General features: G+C 36.7%; 1 protein-coding gene across 3 annotated transcripts in view; it reads right to left on the reverse strand.

Annotated features, from left to right (window-relative positions):
* The window catches only part of PAN3 (poly(A) specific ribonuclease subunit PAN3), a 168,170-nt gene that overhangs the window by 121,688 nt on the left and 26,245 nt on the right, over positions 1-20,237 (reverse strand). For 2 of the 3 annotated variants that reach the window (XM_084878682.1, XM_084878681.1), the window contains exons 2-5: positions 18,670-18,791; positions 17,357-17,423; positions 13,789-13,859; positions 1,746-1,907 (exon numbers count right to left, since the gene is read on the reverse strand). In XM_084878682.1, the coding sequence (XP_084734808.1) occupies positions 1,746-1,907; positions 13,789-13,859; positions 17,357-17,423; positions 18,670-18,791 (422 nt within the window). The remainder of the gene's footprint in view (positions 1-1,745; positions 1,908-13,788; positions 13,860-17,356; positions 17,424-18,669; positions 18,792-20,237) is intronic. The other variant, XM_084878683.1, reaches the window with a different exon arrangement.

Raw genomic sequence — 20,237 nt, forward strand, 5'->3', positions numbered from 1 at the left:
TCTGTGCTTGAGCATCAACCTATAAACCAGGAGATCACGGTTCATTTCCTGGTCAGGGCACATGGCCAGGTTGCAGGCTTGATCCCCAGTGGGTATAGGCAGGCGGCAGCCGATCAATTATTCTCTCTCATCACTGATGTTTCTCTCTGCCATTCCGAAATCAATAAAAATATTTTTAACTGAAAAATAATTCTAACAATCCATATCAAATCTCTCTCCTTCTGATTTCAGACAAAAATTCAGTAAACTCTACTGCTACCCGAAACTGACATATCCAAAACTTTACACTTAAATTTAAGTATATGGGCCTAGTCGGTTTGACTCAGTGGAGAGAGCATTGGCCTGTAGACTGAAGGGTCCGGGGTTCAATTCTAGTCAAGATTTGCCCCGATTGCAGACTGGATCCCCAGTAGAAGGCATGCAGAAGGAGCCAATCAATGATTCTCTCTCATCATTGATGTTTCTCTCTCTCCCTCTCTCTTCCTCTCTGAAATCAATAAAAATATTTTTTAAAATAAATAAATTTAATATATGATTATGTGAACCCACACACACACCACTTCATATTTTCTACCAAAACTTTAGTTGGACAAATACCACATTTTGCAATATTTAGAATAACTTCTTTATTCTGTGTCCAAGGCAACGTGGGTATTGTTAAGATATTAATATTAAACAGGCCAAAATATTGTGAAATCCCTTCATAATACAAGTTTACTCAAAAAAATAAAACCAAATTGTTAGCTTTGTTTTATCGTCTCAGTATATGGTATGTGTATGTGAATTATAGGCTTTTGGCTAGCAATATATTAAAAGTACAAATTTACTCAGAGAGGAAAGATATAATATGTCCAGCTAAACTAAAATTTTTATTAATAGATATATATTATACAATTACCAATTTTTAAAAATAAGACTATAATGATTATAACCCTAATTGAAATTGAATATAATTCCATTATTTTGTATGTACTTCAGAATTTTATACCAAAGCTAGCCTTTGAGTTATAAAAATTCATTTTCATTATTCAGGACTCATAAGGCAGAGTCAAAGATAGAAATGTGTCTATCATAACTCTAGGACAACATACTACTACTGAAGGTGGTTTTAGAGCAAACACTTGACAAGTTTGTTCAAATACAATTTTTATTTCCTAATGAAAATGTACAAAAAAAGAAAACCCACGAAGCTTCCTGTGGTTTAAATTCCAAATAAATAAGATTTTCTATATTAAATTTTATAATATGATTTTTCAATGTAGTACCTTGAATAACTTCATGCATTAAAAATAATTAAACTTGCCCTGCTTGGTATGGCTCAGTTGGTTGGAATGTCATCCCATACACCAAAAGGTGGTGGTTTCGATTCCCAGTCAGGGCACATATCCAGGTTACAGGTTCAATCCCCAGACGGGGCTTATGTGAGAGGCAAACCATAGGTCTTTCTCTCTCTCAAATCAATAAATAATAATATTTTAAATCTTATTAACTGTTAACAAGATCTAAAAGGAAAAAATTAAATGTAATAAAATAGGAAAATATACAAGCAGAGAAATCTTAAAAAAAAAAAAAAAAAACCAAACAAAACCATTTTGTTGGTTAATGGGCCACTAGCCTCACTTTCATTAAAAAAATTCACCTATGTATATCATCTAAGCCACCCAATCTCACACCCACCACCCCACAGACACAGAAAGCAGCCAAAATATTCACTTTCAAAAAATGTCTAGTAAAATTATTTTTACCTGTAAATTGTTTTCTGTGAGTCTGTTCCACCAAACCATATTGATAGGTACTCCTGATTTACACCTGTCAGCAAGGCAGCCAATAGGGTTCTTTGCTTTTCGTGCCTTTGATCCCATCGGAACTAGCCTCTCCTCCAGCATCCCCAGGCGATACTTTCTTGGCTAGAAAAAGAAGGAAAGAAACCAGGCCACTCCTAACATCCCCCACACTAATCTAAACTAGCATAACTAACAGAGAAGATACCAGGAATGGTGGAATAGAAAAAATTTCTAAGACACTCCCTCTAATTTCCTTGTAACCAACCAGCATTTTCCACCCCCACCCCCAATACACACCTCCAAAATAACCCACAGTCCTAACAGGCTGAAGAGCAATATTATATAAAGCAACAGATGTTTTAGAGAAATATATAATAATCTAAATTGATAAGACTTTAATGAACAGAAATGAACTTATCAGCAAAATAAATGCTTTGCAAAAATTTTTCCACTGGCACTTACCTATTCTTACTGCAATATGAAGAAATGGCTTAAGGGCACAAAATACAAGTAAAAATTTTTCTCCAAATTATACTTTTTTCTGCTCCCTATATCACTGCCTCAATTCCTACTGAGAACTACCCCACTTAAAAGAAGAAGCTAAAGCCTAAAAAATATACTTTAAAAAAAATTTATTTTAAACTCTATACACATTAGACCAGAATACAAGTCATTCTATCTGAAGTGGGCATTCAACTTAAAGTACTCAATGAAAAGAAATAACCTCAAACTTTAAATAAAAATACACAAATATTAATGCTCTAATAAATTTCAGTAATTTGAACAGACTGATGCTAAATAAACTGTCCAATGAAATAATGAATTCACTGGCTAACATTATATATAATATAACACTATCTTAGTGACTGACAGTGTTTTTTATTATGTGAATGTTAATTACAGTTTCCACCATCTTCTCTTAATTATATCAAATTTGCACTAAATTGAATCTTAAAGGGAATTTGTATATATTTTTTTCCTTTAAGGAATGATGACACATTCTTGAGAAGGTATCTAATTTAAGACCTGAAATTTTAAAAATCTGTTTTCTCGTTCTGTCATAAGACTGCTAAAGCAAATAATTAACTTTCTTCATAAAAAGGTGTCAAAACCAGGCAAATATATAAAAAATATTTATTCCAGAATAAAAACAAACAATCTGAAGAAAACACTTGATTCCTAAATTTCAAAATGATCTTGAAAATTATGCCAATGGAAATAATTCTATGCAACTTACTTTCTCCACTCCACAAAAGGCCTTCCACTATGCTGTCTTTGGTTTAAGGAGGAAAAAACGTTTTTTAACTTGCATAGGAAAGGCAACTATACTACCTACATACCCAATAATTATAGCAGTGGATAAAGTTTCATGAAGGTGAAATATTTTCACCTCTAGGCAATCATGAACCAATTCAATTTCCCTCTATGTCTACATCAGAAGAAATTTTTGTAGATGAGAATAAAAATGTAGCCTTCAAAACCATATTACAAATGAAAATTTTAAAGCGAGTTATTTCTAGTAACTAGAGTTCACAGCTATAAAGATTTTATATACTGCAAAAATAATATAAACTTAAGCCTTCACTAATTTACATTTTAGAGTAGGGGTGTCGAACTCAATCAGAGAAGGGGCCAAAATCTAAAATCCAGCCTAAATCGCGGGCCGAATGGTTTACTGAACAGTCATAAACTGACAATGTCATAAAATGACAGCGGAGTGCAGTGATGACAGCGCGGTGCGGGCCACATTGCAAGGCCTGGCGGGCTGGATTTGGCCCGCGGGCCTTGTGTTTGACACGTGTTTTAGAGAATGTCTGGGCTAAGGATTATCCTATTTGAAAAGTTCAACATATCACCTGTCAAATAAGACTTATACAAGGACACCTAAATTCCAGTCATATATTTGAAAGCAAGAAATTGCTTTAAATGTTCTTTTGTTAAGATCCTTTATAAATGCAGACTTGCTTTTGACCTGAAAATTTACTTTCTTACATAGAAAGGCATAGCAACATAGAAAAAGTGTTAATCTAATGTGTCATTCTCCCTCCCTAACACCTCTCATTATTTATATGTTTTTTATTTTTCCAAAGAAGAATTCACTCCTCCACCTCTTTCCTATTCCCCCCGCCAAAACCTGTAATTAGCCTAAGGATTTTTCCTTTTAGGTAAAAAGGGATTTCCAAACATGAGCCATTACAGATTTAAGTTTCTTCAATAAATAGACAGCAATTAAAGTTTCATCTAATGTGATACTGAGTGATATGATCTAGATGCTGATACTATTTTTTTAAATACCATCCAAAATACCATTATAAGCAGAAGACAAAATGACATCTGAAAAGAGGACAGCAATAGAAAGTATGATGGTGAGGCAAAAAGATTAAATATAAAAGTCTCAGTGCCTAGAAAGTAAAATCTCATTTGTAAACTAATTTCCAAATTATTTGAACTATTATTATGCCTTGGAGGGGGGGAAAAATGTGTTTTCAACTAATCATTTAAGATACTAGGTTGTATCAGGAACAGTTCTAAGTACTTGGAATACAATAAGGAATAAAATAAAGAACTCACCTTCCCCTCAAAAAGAGGACATAATCTAGTATGTAACAAAATCACAATAACAGAACATATTCCCTGTGATAAAATAAGTGCATATATAATCAAGGTACCAACAGTGCAGAAACAAAGGCTTCAACAAGAAAGTGAAGGCTCCAGCAGTTTTGAATAGCTAGATAGAGATAGATGATAGATAGATGATAGACAGACAGACAGACAGATAGATAGCAAGCTATATTATAGGCTAGAAAAATGTGTAGGTAGAGGCATAAAGACACCGTGGTGTTAAGGGAAAACTGTTATGGTAAGTATTGAGTCTACTATTAGTAGAGGGACAACTTTAAGAGCAAAAGATGAGGCTTGAAAGCAATAAAAACAAACCAACATGAATTCTTTTATATCCTATGACAAGGTGTTTGGACTTCATTCCATGGACACCAAGAAACTCTTGAAAACTTAAGAATGAGAATTAAACTAGAAGCAGGTAGACAAATTGCTGCACTCTCGCAGCAATCCAAGTAAGAGTTTCCCAATCTCAGCAGCAGACTTGGGGTAATTCTTTGTTGTACAGGTCCTGTATTGTAAGATGTCTAGGAACATCACTGACCTCTACCCACTGTGCCAGTAGTACAACAGCACCAGTTTTGACAACCAAAAATATCTTCAATGTTCCCCTGGTGAAGGGGATCAAAACTGCCCCCATTTGATCCCTGGCCAATGTGGCTAGATTTGTTGACGGTCTTCTCAGACACCAAAAGATCACAGGTTGGATTCCCAGTCAGAGCACATGTTCAGGTTGCAGGTTTGATTCCCGGGTCTGGGTACGTGTGGGAGGCAATTAAAAGATGTTTCTCTTTCACATTGATGTTTTTCTCTCTTTTCCTCTCCCTTTACCTCTCTCTAATATCAATAAAAACATATTTAATTAAAAAAAAAAAAACTGTCCCCATTTGAGAATCCTGGTCTTGGTAAAGGATGTGAACTAAGGAAATCGAAATGGAGATGGGCCGAAACCGGTTTGGCTCAGTGGATAGAGCGTCGGCTTAGGGACTGAAAGGTCCCGGGTTCGATTCCGGTCAAGGGCATGTACCTTGGTTGCGGGCATATCCCCAGTAGGGGGTGTGCAAGAGGCAGCTGATCGATGACTCTCTCATCAATGTTTCTAACTCTCTATCTCTCTCCCTTCCTCTCTGTACAAAATCAATAAAATATATATTTTTTTAAAAATGGAGATGGATCTGCTAGGTTAAAAACAGCTATTGGGGATGAGGGAATGGAAAAGCCAAATGGAAGATGAGAAAATAAAAAGGGCAAACAAAATTTGATGGGAAATGTCTGTTTACCCCTAAAGTTAATCCTCTCAAATCCTATTAGTAAATCACCAGCTTTTCTTTTCCACCTTTTAGTAAGTCAATATTGTACACCAAAATTCGACATCTTTTTTTGCTCCTCTGGCAAAATATCCAGCAGAGCCTGTAACTGGCCTTCACTCCTCCCCCTTCTCCTCCCCCTTCCCCTCCCCCTCCTCCTCCTCTTCCCCCTTCCCCTCCTTCTCCTTCTCCTCCTTCTCATTCTCTCTCTCTCTCTCTCTCTCTCCCTCTCTCCCTCCCTCCCTTCCTCCCTCCCTCCCTCCCTTAACTGGCCTTCTCTCTTCCTCTCCCCTTCCTTCTCCTCTTCTTCTCTCTCTCTCTCTAATATATACAATCTCAAGATTCACTACAAAAGTGACTGACTTATCATCCTTCACAAACTCTAAATAAACAGCATAAATAAAATAGCTGAAAATAGTGTTGCTCTTTTTATTGGATATCTAAAAAATAACTTAGAGCTTGAATAAGTTTTCAAGGATAAGAAAGTCTGATCATGTACTCTAGATCAGCTCTCTTCAAACTGTAATGAACATATGAATCCTCTAGGCTAGTGGTCAACAAACTCATTAGTTAACAGAGCCAAATATCAACGTTTGAAATTTGTTGATTAAAATTTCTTTTGAGAACCAAATTTTTTAAACTTAAACTTCTTCTAATGCCACTCTTCAAGATAGACTTGCCCAGGCCATAGGATTTTGTGGAAGAGCCACACTCAAGGGGCCAAAGAGCAGCATGTGGCTCACAAGCTACAGTTTGCCGACCACGGGTCTAGGCATCTTGTTAAAATAAAGGTTCTAATTCAGTAGGTCAATTGTGAAGCCCAAGATTCTACATTTCCAAAAAAACTTCCAAGACTGCTAGTGCTGCTGGTCTGGTGACCACGTGCTGAGAAGTAAAGTTCTAGAGCACATGTGTCAAACACAAGGCCCGCGGGCCAAATCCAGCCCGCCAGGCCTTGCAATGTGGCCCGCACCGCGCTGTCATCACTGCACTCTGCTGTCAGTTTATGACATTGTCAGTTTATGACTGTTCAGTAAACCATTCGGCCCGCGATTTAGGCTGGATTTTAGATTTTGGCCCCTTCTCTGATTGAGTTCGACACCCCTATTCTAGAGAATGTTAAAGAAAAGACCTGGATAAGAAACAACTAGTGGTGCAAATAGAAACTGGAGTCACCTTCCCACCCCCAAATGAAAAGGAATAGGGGTTCAATAGTTCAACAGCCCAACTCCTTAAAACTTGACCAAGATACTTAGAGCCTTCATTGCTCATAGTGCCCAAAGTCCTGGCTCTTCAAAAATCTTTGCCCTTATCCATAAAAGCCCATTCCAATGGTGTAAAACTAAGAGAAGTCAACTCTCATTCCTAACTAGACTATGTCAAAGAACAGTAAAAGCTAATTTTAAAAACTGTTTTAATCCCATACACATATTTTTCATTCATTCATTCATTCATTCATTCACTCAACATTTCAGCATAAGATTCTTTGCCCTTCCTAGAAAAACAATGATAAGCTCTATTCTCTCCCCCTAAAAATTCACGGTCTAGCAAAAGAAGTCTATAAATATCACTGCTTATATAGAAAATATACTTAAAAGCGACCAAGTAACAGATTTTTAATGCACAACTTTTTTGTTAAAATTACAAAACAGCCTTCTCTCCACAAGGTTTCCAATCATCAAACATGTGTTATTACATATAATCATCCTACATAATAAAAGCCTAACATGCTAAGTTTACGGTCATCTGGTCAACCAATCAAAGTATAATATGCTAATGATATGCTAAGGCCACTCAACCACTCATTATGACATGCACTGACCACCAGGGGGCAGACGCTCCAACCAGTAGGTTAGCTTGTTGCTGGGATCCGACCAATGGAGACTGAGCAAGATGGGCCAGACATGCCCTGGGGCTCTCCCACTGTCCCTCTCCGGCCTCCCAACCCCTCCCTACACCAGTGTGGTCCCTCGGCCTGGCCAGTTCCCTTTCACAATTTGGAACACCTCGGGGGATGTCGGAGAGCGGGTTTTGGCCCAATCACACAGGCCAAGCCAAGGGGACCCACAGGTGCACGAATTCGTGTACTGGGGGAGGGAGGGAAGAGTGGGGGGGGGGTCCCCTCAGCCGGCTTGCACCCTCTTGACCAGCCGTGAGCCCGGCTCACCGCTTCTGGTTAAGTAGCACTCCCCCTGTGGGAGCACGCTGACTACCAAGAGGCAGCTCCTGCATTGAGTGTCTGCCCCTAGTGGTTACTGCATGTCATAGTGACTGGTCATTCTGACATTCAGTAGATTTGCATATTAGCCTTTTATTATATAGGATGAGAGAAATCAAATTATTATCCGACAACAAAAAATTTCCAATGCCGAATTTTAAGTAACCCCTTTGAACATCAAAAATACAGTAGGTTTTTGGGTTACATCGGAGATCCATTCCTGCAGTGCGACATAATACGATTTATAACATAAGTTGGAACCCAACTACATAAGCACTTATGTCACTCACATGGAGCACATACTCAGCAGTAATGAAGTGAAACAGTAAAAAAAAATTTTTTTAAAAGATAACAATTCCTGACCTTTACTTGTAGTAAATAAAAAATAAAAAGCATAAAGCACATATGTACATACATCAAAATAATGGAACTTTTTTTTTATAACCACAAAACAACTTACATTGAGTCCAATACAACCCGAGGACTGCCTGTATAGTAACTGTGCTTTCACTTTTTCTACTTTGAAACAAGGAATGATGACTTAAAGTTGCTATGGATAACACTTTAAAGTAATTTGCATTTTATTAATTAGAACATTTTCACATACTTAAAAAACAGTAGTACCCATGTATGAAATATTATCTCCCTTCAGATAATGATTACCTTTTGCAGTAACAACTCATCAACCTACTTCCTGCCATTCCTAAAGTTCCACTAATATTAGGAACCTTTGACCTATAGTATACTACATATTTATTTGAAAATAAACTTGCATTTCGTTTACAGTCTCTTCTGGCTCTCAGTGGTCTTCCCTCAATTAAGTAAATATCCTGATATTTTATAGTATTTGTAATGACAAAAAGTAAATATAAGATTGTAATTCCTTTAGTCATCAGTGATCAATGTAAATTCACTGGGGAAAAATAAACCCCAAAATGATTTAAACCATTTAAATTTTTTAAATCAAGAAAATTAATTTCCAGAGGTAAAAAAAAAAAAACTTTAGAAATAAAAAACAAAACAAGTCAACCTCAAAGATTATGTTGTATTTTGTCTTGTCACTCATTATTATTAACTGAGGGCCTTTGGTGACAATATATTAAGTGTCTTACATTTTCATTATTTAAATAATGACAATAATAGGATGGGATGGGTGGGTGAATAGATCTACAAAAAGTAGTTCTATAGAAAAACAGACTGTCACAGTTAAAGATCCACAGATAGGTAAATATCTGTAAATGAAAAAGATCTTTTAATTTGTGGAGTTAATACACCAATCACATACAGGCTGGGAGAATAAAAAAAGAGGATGCTAGCTACTAAGTAAAATCTGATATAAGTTATATCAGATATAGCAGAACAAGATATACATATTCACACAAACATATTTTTAAGCTCTATAATGAGCCAGATCCTGGAAAAAGAGTCCTTCTCAAATAAGACACCTTGAGATAAGTCAGCTCCTTTTGACTCCCCTTCTCTTATCCTAACAAAGAGCTTTAAAATCAAGAACAGAAAAAATAAACATGATACTTCAGAAATATTTGTCCCCTAATCCCAAAGAATTTAGCTTGTTATGGAAACCTTAAAAATTTACAAAATTGAAAATCTATTATTTCACTATTAGAAATAAAATGCAAATGCCTAAGTACAGCTGCATATTGATAGAAACTAGAGGCCCGGTGCACGAAATTCAGGCAGGGGAGAAGAGGGGAATGGATGGTGTCCCTCAGCCCAGCCTGCACCCTCTCCAATCTGGGATTCCTCAAGGGATGTCTGACTGCCCGTTTAGGCCCAATCCTGGGATCACAACTGCTCGCCTGCTTGCCTTCCTGATTGCCCCTTAAGTGTGGCTCTTCCACAAAATACCATGGCCTGGGCAAGTCTATTTTGAAGAAGTAGCGTTAAAAGAAGTTTAAAAATTTTGGCTCTCAAAATAAATTTCAATTGTTGTACTGTTGCTATTTGGCTCTGATGACTAATAAGTTTGCCGACCACTAGTCAACTGAGCCAAATATCGACAGTACGACGATTAAAATTTCTTTTGAGAGCCAAATTTTTTTTTTTAATATATATTTTATTGATTTTTTACAGAGAGGAAGGGAGAGGAATAGAGAGCTAGAAATGTCGATGAGAGAGAAACATCGACCAGCTGCCTCCTGCACACCCCCTACCGGGGATGTGCCCGCAACCAATGTACATGCCCTTGGCCAGAATCGAACCTGAGACCCTTCAGTCCGCAGACCGACGCTCTACCACTGAGCCAAACCGGCTTCGGCGAGAGCCAAATTTTTTAAACTTAAACTTCTTCTAATGCCACATCTTCAAAATAGACTCGCCCAGTCTGTGGTATTTTGTGGAAGAGCTCCACTCAAGGGACCAAAGAACCGCATGTGGCTCTTGAGCTGCAGTTTGCCGACGACAGGGTTAGACCATCATCCTGATAAAACTCCAAGGTTGTGGGTTTGATCCCCAGTCAGGGCACATACAAGAATCAACCAATGAATACATAAATAAGTAGAACAACAAACTGATTTTTTTTTTTTCCTTTCTCTTTCTCTTCTCTCTCTCTCATTCATCAATAAATAACCTTTTTAAAAAATTCTATTTCAATATCTAACTTTGCTATAAAGATTCTTTATCCCAAAAGATTCATTACCAACAAATTTTACTGCTGACTAGACCAGATTTGTGATTCACTCTCAAGTCTTTTCCTATCATATCAGTTCTCAATCTTATCTAGCTTACCATTAAGGTTTCTACATATATTGCTTGTATCAATACAGGGTGTATCCAAAAATTTGTATACACAATTTTAACAGCTGATAGCTCAATTCTGAAAATAAAATATATTTCAATAACACTGTCTTTATAATTATTCAAACAATGTGTAAACATTTTTGGGACACCCTATATATTAACTCCCATTTTTAACAAAACTCCATCTCCGGTGTGTTAAAGCTTAACTCCCCAATCTAGTTGATAGCCATAATTCAATTTTTTCTACCACCACTCTTGGCCAGCTATAATTATACACATTTTTAAATAATCGTCATTTGTTATATCTATAAAACATAATGTGAAAAACAAAGAAAAAAATTACTGCTTCCAAAACATTGTGAAATATCATATTTTTTTAGATTTTCCTATATATCATGGTCCAATACTTAGATAAAATAAAGATGAACTGCTAGAAAAAAAGATCACATAGCTGGATATTGCTGAATTATCAAATTGTTATAGAAGTTCTCCATAAACTCTTCTAAATCTGGAGAATGTGTTGCTATTTAGCAATCATAATACTTCTAAATTGGCACTAATTAGCATGCGGCTATATAAATATTCTCTAGTTACAGGGGTCTTCAAACTACGGCCCGCGGGCCACATGCAGCCCCCAGGGGAGTCTGATCCTGCCCGCCAGGTTTTTTGGGCAGTGAGCGCAGCCAAGGTGTTACAGTAGGGATTAGTAGTTCATATAGTCCGGCCCTCCAGCTCTCTGAGGGACCGTGATCTGGCCCCCACTTTAAAAAGTTTGAGGACCCCTGCCTAGTAGGTTCATGTATTGCCTCTTCGGTTAGACTTTAGGAAAGCAGGAAAAATATCAATCCATCTTTAAATTCTCCACATAGCACATATAAGACTGCCTACAGTAAAAATACTTAACTAATCGGATTCCAATAATTCATATATTGACAGGCAAAGAAAAAGCAACACCAGGGACTCACCCAACTGAGTCTTTCAGAAAATAATTTACCTAACTAGCTATGAAATATTAGTAAGTAAGGCCTAAATACCTGTTCTCTGATACCATTATGAAATAAAAATGTCACTAAGCAATCATGATAGCCTGCTTAGATCAACATGGAATTATAATTAAATATTTACATAAATTTGAGTTAATTCCACAAAAATTACATCATTAAATATATATCATGAATTACTGTAACAAAATAGACAGTTTCCATATGTCTTCAATTCAGTGTGTGCCATGCAATATCTTATGCCAAGAATACCTCTAATATAGAGATTTTAAACCTCCTAAACTCAATCATTAATAATTTCAAAACATATGCAACCTGTATTCTCAGATTACTAAATATATATAGCCCACTACTGAAAAAAATCTATGTCCCAACATATTATTTTAAATGTAAATGGCAAGAAAATATGGTTCTTCTAAGATATACTCTGTGAACTCTAAATTTCTAAGTAGAGACTGACACACAAGCCCTTTTAGTTTAGACAGACATTGGATTTTAGAGATGAAAGAAAGCAATTATCCAGGCCATGCTCTTTACTTCACAAATGTGGAGATTATATTCTAAAAAATTGGCCCAACGTCACAAAGTTAAGAGATCCATAACCTCAAAAATCACAGCTATATTAATCTGTTTCCATTAGGATATATTCTAATATCACTCCAAATACTGAGGTCATATTTGTAGTAACACTTTCTTTTATCATTTTCCTTTACTAAAGTAAATTTTAAAAGGATGCACACTATATCTTCCTTTTTTAAGTCTCCAGGGATTTTAACTATTTTCTCAAAAATAACATCAGTATCTCTAAGTCATATATTTCTACTATAACGTGTAGTGCACCAAACCCTCATATTAGAAATACTTGTATTTATTTGCCATTCTACTTTAACCTTCTATTCATACATCAGAAAAACTACTTAATGCAGTTAATCAATTATTAATTCAAGGATGTGAAAAGGCCATTAGAAGGACCACTAAGACCACTTTAGTCTCCCCTACACTAAATAGGTCAGATAATTTGATTTCTAGGTTGTTTCTGTTTTTCCAAATTTTACTGTTTCCTTCCATATTGACTGGATTTGTCTATTGTCACTTCTTATTACTGCCAATGAGCCTGCTTGTATCTAACTTTATTCCACTTATACCATATGCAACAGTAAATATGTTCCTGGTGAAAACTTATAAGTCTATGAAATCAAACCCATACATTTTAGTTTATTAATTACAGCTGCTTAAAAGCATTTTGTAATTACCTCCTTGTTCTCAACTGTTTCAAAATGAAGATAATACTAATACCTGACCCCAAAAATTTTTTATCTTGTAAATATCTAGTCTTCTTGAATTTCATTTTATACCACCCTCTAATCAGATACCTCCTAAAAGCATTTTAAGCTTATATCAGTTTTCTAAAATTAATATTCTTTTCTTCTGGGTCTTTCTTTCATTACTTAGGAAAATGAATTTGTTATAACTTTATAGTAATTTCCACCAAGTTTTACAAAATGTTTTTAAGAGATTTTAGACTGTTTTTAAACAGTTGGGCCATTTATGAAAAGTTAGGGATTTTAAGTTTGCCTTGTAAGAAGTAGTTTAAATTAGGGAAGAAATCTTTGAAAGTTAGACAAAGCAGTCAGAAAATAAAGTTAAAACATGATCAAATATGGTGACAGAAGATCCGACTTAGATCTTGTAACATAGAAACCCACACCTAAAATCTATATGATCATGTCACCCCATAAATTTAATAAAAGGAAAAGAAAAAAAACATAATCAATATACCTAAAATGAGTCACATCGATAGCAACTACATTAAATTAGATGTTATCTTAAAAACAGAATATTAAAATATCATAATACATACAAAAATAAGAAGTATTTCAAGCCTTTACATAAAATGTTTCTAATTCATGCACACAGATGAAATAAAATTCTACATACAGGAGATATATAACAAAGAAAAGGTAAACAAACAAACAAAAAAAAGTACTACAGTCCATGAAAAGCCCTCTCCCCACTTAAGAGAATATTGCATGATATAGGTAATGACTAATATCACTTCTATATTCATTTTGCTTCAAATAAGTTTCAATTTCACCTACCTTTCTTCTCTGAGAGATGTTGAGGGCACCAAAGTCATTAAACAAAGATGCAGCAGGTGAAGTGAGAGGATCTGGAAGGTAAGTTACATAAGTTTCCACACAGATAATTCCGGTAACCCACAACGTTCACCTTGGCAATGCTTACAAAAGTAATGAAAATCACATACTACACTAACAGTTAAACTCAATGCCTCAAATACAGTGGATATTCAAATATTTTCTGAGTGAATGAAACACAAACTGGAGAATACCAATACGCATTCAGCCAATACTCAGTACACATTTATTCAAGAAGCTAAGTAGATTAGAATGCTTCTATTTGCTTAAAACTAAAAATAAATCAAACAGAAAACAAAAAAGATGGCTTTTAACCATGTTATTATGAATGTGTTTATGAAGGAGGTCTACTTGCAGTAAATGTTTATTTAGAGACCAAATCATGAGAAAAGTAAAAAAGGGAATGACAGAGAGGTAGTCAGCTATATTCTGAGTGATCACTCTTGGTTTTAACACTTAGGCAAGGCCCTAAAACCATCTACTCTATAAAATATTCCACACTTTTAAGTTTATCACATATATTTTATATTCTTACTAAAAAAAAGGTAAATTAAGTTTTAAAACACAATCATGAAATCCAAGGATTTTATAGATTCAGAGTTCTATTATTCTATGGTTAGAAGTTACAAACAAAATGTAAGTCTAGCCGAAACCAGTTTGGCTCAGTGGATACAGCATCTGCCTGGGGACTGAAAGGTCCCAGATTCGATTCGGTCAAGGGCATGTACCTTGGTTGCAGACACATCCTCAGTAGGGGGTGTGCAAGAGGCAGCTGATTGATGATTCTCTCTCATCGATGCTTCTAACTCTCTATCCCTCTCTCTTCCTCTCTGTAAAATATCAATAAAATATATTTTTAAAAATTTAAAAATTTAAAAAATAAAAAATAAAATAAAATAAAATGTAAGTCTAAATTGTTTTCCACTTAACAAATCAGAAGTTTCTGAAAAGGTGTGCATAATATACATTAAATATTTATCTTCAATTCTAAGCTTTAAAAGTTAATCTTATGTTTCTCATTAAATTATCTGTAAAATCCTTAAAAAATATAGTAAATACTCTCATTTAAAGAAACCACATATCCCAACCAGTTTGGCTCAGGGGAAAGAGCATCAGCCCACAGACTGAAGGGTCCTGGGTTTGATTTCAGTTAAGGGCAGATACCTCGGTTATAGCTCAATCCCCTGGGCATGTGCAGGAGGCAACCATGTGTCTCTCACATCAATGTTTTTTTCTTTTTCTGTCTCTCCTCCTCCCTTTCCACTCTCTCTAAAAATTAATGGAAAATATCCTCTGGTGATATTAATGGAAAATATCACCAGAGGAAATAATCCACATACAAATTCTTATTGTCACCATTATTAATAACTATTAACATTTTACTGATGCAGTCTTAATATTAAATTGTTACTTTTTAAAAAAATATATATTTTATTGATTTTTCACAGAGAGGAAGGGAGAGAGATAGAGAGCTAGAAACATCGATGAGAGAGAAACATGGACCAGTTGCGTCCTACACGCCCCCTACCGGGGATGTGCCCACAACCAATGTACATGCCATTGACCGGAATCGAACCTGGGACCTTCCAGTCCGCAGACCAACGCTCTATCCACTGAGCCAAACCGGTTTCGGCTACTTTTCTTATTTTTAATCATCCTTTGGCCTGGCTGGTGTGAGTCCTTAGTTATACCTAGGAATCTCAGGTTCAATCCCCAGCCCCTGTCCAGGCACATGTGAGAGGCAACCAATTAATGCCTCTCTCTCATACTGATAATTTCTCTCTCTCTTCCACTCTTCTTCCCTCTCTTCCACTCTCTCTAGAAAGCAATTGGGGGGAGTGGGGGGGGTGTTCCTCCAATGAAGATTAACAACACTCCCCCCCCAAAAAAAATTTTTTTTAAATCCTTGAACATTTATTTTGTTTAAAAGATACAGAAAGATACCTGGAACTTCTATATCAAAAGCCTTTAAAATGTCCATAATCTTTGAAACAGTAATTCCATACCTAAGAATGTTTCCAAAACAAATAAGTCAAAATATGAACACAGAGTCATACACATAATCAAATATTGGAGTATAATTAATTGTTGTTGTTTTCTTAATAATAAAAACAAAAATAGTTCAGAAAATTATGAAGAGAAATAATAGAATTCAGTTTATAATGATCAAGAAATATTCAATAAAATATATTTAACCAGAGGCCCGGTGCAGAAAATTCATGAAGAGGGGGTTGTCTCTCAGGCCAGCCTCCACCCTCTCCAATCTGACATACCTCTCACAATCCAGACCTGCTGGCTCCCAACTGCTCACCTGGCTGCCTGCCTGCCTGATTGCCACTAACCAATTCTGCCTGCCAGCATGATCAATCCCTAACCACACCCCTACCAGCCAGATAGACACCTAACTGCTCCCCTTCCAGCCTAACTGCCCTCCCCTGCAAGGCTGATCACCCTTAACTGCCCTCTCCTGCAGGCCTGGTCCCACCAACTGCCTTCCCTTGCAGGCATGGTCCTTCCCAACTGCCCTCCCCTGTAGGCCTGGGTCCCCCCCAACTTCTCTCCCCTTCAGGCCTGGTCCCCCCAACTCCCCTCCCCTGCAGGCCTGATCACCCCCAACTGCCCTCCCATGCCGGCCATTTTGTGGCGGCCATATTGTATCCACATGAGAAGGCCATCTTTGACCACATGGGGGCGGCCATCTTGTGTGTTGGAGTGATAGTCATTTTGCATATTACTCTTTTATTAGACTGTGATCTTGAAATTAAGTATTAAAATGTATATATTTAAGTACCGCTGTGTATTATCCTATATAATAAAAGGCTAATATGCAAATGGTTGTCACTCCCTCACGCGTAACGACCCATCAGCAGGAGACGTGTAGGTGGGCAGAGCTATGTATGCGACCAGTCACCAGGAGATGCATGGAGCACCTCTCGGTCCCTACCTACCACCCCCACACCCACCCCCGGCTTCCGCAGGCAGCAGCAGCCGTTTGCTCCTGACTCCCATGAAAGCAGCGTAGCTCCCTCTCACCTCCCTCCCATGGAAGCAACGTGGCTCCCACCAGCTCCTGCGGACACACTGCAGCTCCTGCAGGCTCCTGTGGAAGCAGCGGGCAGCCTACTGAGCACGATTTCATGTGCTGGGCCACTATTCTCTATCATAAAAACCCCATGTTTGTGATACCGTCACAGTGGAACCACCAAAGACTGGTCACCAGGAGGGCGTGAGCACTGCGAGGTACAGGTGGGTGGATGGGCCTGTGAGCACAGTGAGGCTGCCCAGGTGGATGGGGCCACGTGATTTCATGCACTGGGCGTCTAGTGTATATATAATACAAATTTTAATAGTATTATTAATAGTTTTCATAATATTCCTTAATATGAAATAATAGATCATTTTTTACTTTCTTCCTTATACCTGTCCATAACTTTTAAAATTTCTATAATGCACATATTGTTTTTAGAGTCAGAAGCATACATATAAGATAGGAAAAGGAACCAAGCCTTACCATGGCCTGCATATGGCTTGGCACTGTCATTTAGAAGGCTTGGGGAGCTGCTACTATTAGTCATTCTCTGAAAAAGAAAATATAGATACATAATATCACTAGAATTAAGAATATTCAACCAATTAAGATTTTCTTTGCTTCTTCCCCTCCTATCCATCTTTCACATTACTAATACTCCAATCACTGCTGCTTGGATTACAAAAATCTATGCAAAAACTTCCAAACACTCTGCATAACACATCAAATGAAAATTTTATTCACTAGTTAGGTGTTAAACCAAAGCTGCAGACCTATTTTGAATTGCACTTCTATTAATTTATCAGCCTGGGCAAGACACATATAACTACTAAATTTCCTTGTCCATAAAATTTAAATTTCAATATCCATTCAAGATGTAAAGTGACTACATATAAAGTCAAGAAATGCTCTCTAATATCTTATCCCAATGCATATTATCCTTCATGTACCTTAGAGACTCTATAAAATTAGGCTATTCACTGTTCTCTAAATGTTTCATGGTTTCTCAACACACTCCATAATTTCTATGGTGTCTCCCCATCATGAAAGGCCTTCATCCCACAACCACAAAACACATAAAGAAGTGAAACTAGTTTCTTCCTATCTTTCTCTACATACTCCATGGTTGTCCCAACCATAGCCCCCACCCTTGAAAGCTCACCCTACTCCAACCCTAAAAGAGATAAGATGCCTTAACTATATACCAACTGTTTCATTAACTAAAATCCCACATCCTCCTGATAAATTAATTTAGGAATAAATGAAGACTTAGATCAATGGTAACCACATGGAGCACATGTCCCACAGGGGGGCAATTAGATTTTTAAAGGGGGCAATTCAAGAATGAATTATTAACAGTGAATTTTTTTGGATTTCTTATGGTTCAAAGAGCCTCACATACAGTATATAAATATATATTGTGATATATATATATATATATGCATTTCAGTTATTATGTTTTAAACTTTATTTGCTATTTTTTCATATCACTTTACATTTTTTAAACAATTTTTTTTCTCAGTACTTCAACTGTCCTTTCATTCTTTTATTTTTCTCTTTCATGGATGCCATGTTCTTTGGTAGCTTGTGTAGACCAAGTTAATGGCCTTTTAAGCTTCCTCCACATGAATGGAGTTCATTTCTTGAATAATAAGAATTATGTGTCATGGGGGCAATGGGCATATCAGGATTTTATGCTTAAGTGGGGCATGGCCAAAGAAAGGTTGGGAACCACTGCTCTAGATACTCTCCACCCTCAGAACAAACTTTACTGTTTAAACTCATACAAATGGTACCTGCAGTAAGGGATACTTTGTTTCTACAGGGCTTCCAAATCCATTGACTCCTATAAAGCTGGTGCTGAAATAGGAATCTGTGAGACTGGTATCAGTTAAAGCACCTCCATCTATTCCAGGAACTGAAAGAGAAAAAAAATTCCAGTATTTGATTATTCAAAAGCACAAATATTGATGTGGTTTCTGTGTTCCTAAATAACTTATGAAGTGTCAATCTGCCACACTTATTTTTATTTACCTATTCAAAACAAAAGGCAAGACCAAATAAAATTGGCTCGGCTCTAAACATTTGTTAAATAATGCTGAAGTTGACTGTCGTTTTCCTACAGAGATAGTAATTTATTTTGTATCAGTCACCTAAAAGCTACCAAGCACAACATGAAGAAACAAATCAGACTTGGATTTCAAGTTTCTTTCTCTAACTTTGCAAGAGGCCAGCAGAAACTATAAACCATTGCAATTTCCTCAGGACTGTTTTATTATGGGGGGAAAAATTTATTATGAAAAAAATCAGCAGACTCACATTAATTCATAGTTCAGTAAAAACAATTCTACAAAAGTAGAAATGAAATAGAGTTCAGAGAAGATACCCCATCTATGGATTTTAGGACAGGATAATACAGAATGGTTTTAAGTAGAACAATCCATTTATATACGAACAAAGTCATGGACAATGTTTTAGATACTAGTTCTTAGTAAGTACTTGGAATGCTGCTATTTTTAAGCTGTTAGTTAAGTACAAAGCCTTACACTTCATAACAGCTGAACTGCAAGTAGAATTTGCCCTCTTCTGTACAGAACTTCTAAGAACCACTGAAACCACTCCCATTCCCAACAAGAAGTAATCTAACTCTTGCTGCTTCCGCCACAGACTCAAGAGTCCCAGGTTGGATTCCAATCAATGTGTCTGTCTCCCTCGCATCGATGTCTCTCTCTCTATAGCCCTCCCTTCCATTCTCTCTAAAAATTAATGGAAAAATACCCTCAGGTAAGGATTTACAACAATCTAAACCAAAGAAAAGTAGACTAAAGAAATACTGATAGTTGGATGTAGGGTGCTACAATATGAATTTTGGTATACCCCCAAAATCATATATTGAAATCCTAAACCCTAAAAATGATGGTATTGCGATGTGGGACCTTTAGGAGGTGCTTAAGAGAGTGGAGCCTTCCTGCATGAGATTAGTATTCTTATAAAAGAGACTTTACAGAGATTCCTAGACCCTTCTACCAAGTGAGAACATAACAAGAGGGTGTCCATCTATGAATCAGGAAGTGGGTCCTCACCAACCACCACACATAATCTGCTATTGCTGTGATACTGGACTTCCCAGCTTCCAGAACTGTAAGAAATAAAAAAAAAAATCTGTTGTTTAAGAGAGGAATTGACAGGATTCTCCAGCCATGAAGACAGAAGAAAAACAGTCCAGAGATGGAAGACGCTGACGGTGCCTTACCATATTAGCAGTCAGCAGCTGTGCGTGGCTGCAGATTGCCTAGGACCAAACCAGAGGGTCGGACCTGCATTACCACCATTTGTCCACAATCCAGAATTGAAATATCATTGC

This window comes from Pipistrellus hanaki (genome assembly GCF_964339955.1).
Source record: "Pipistrellus hanaki genome assembly, chromosome: 3".
In the NCBI taxonomy this organism is placed as follows: Eukaryota; Metazoa; Chordata; class Mammalia; order Chiroptera; family Vespertilionidae; genus Pipistrellus; species Pipistrellus hanaki.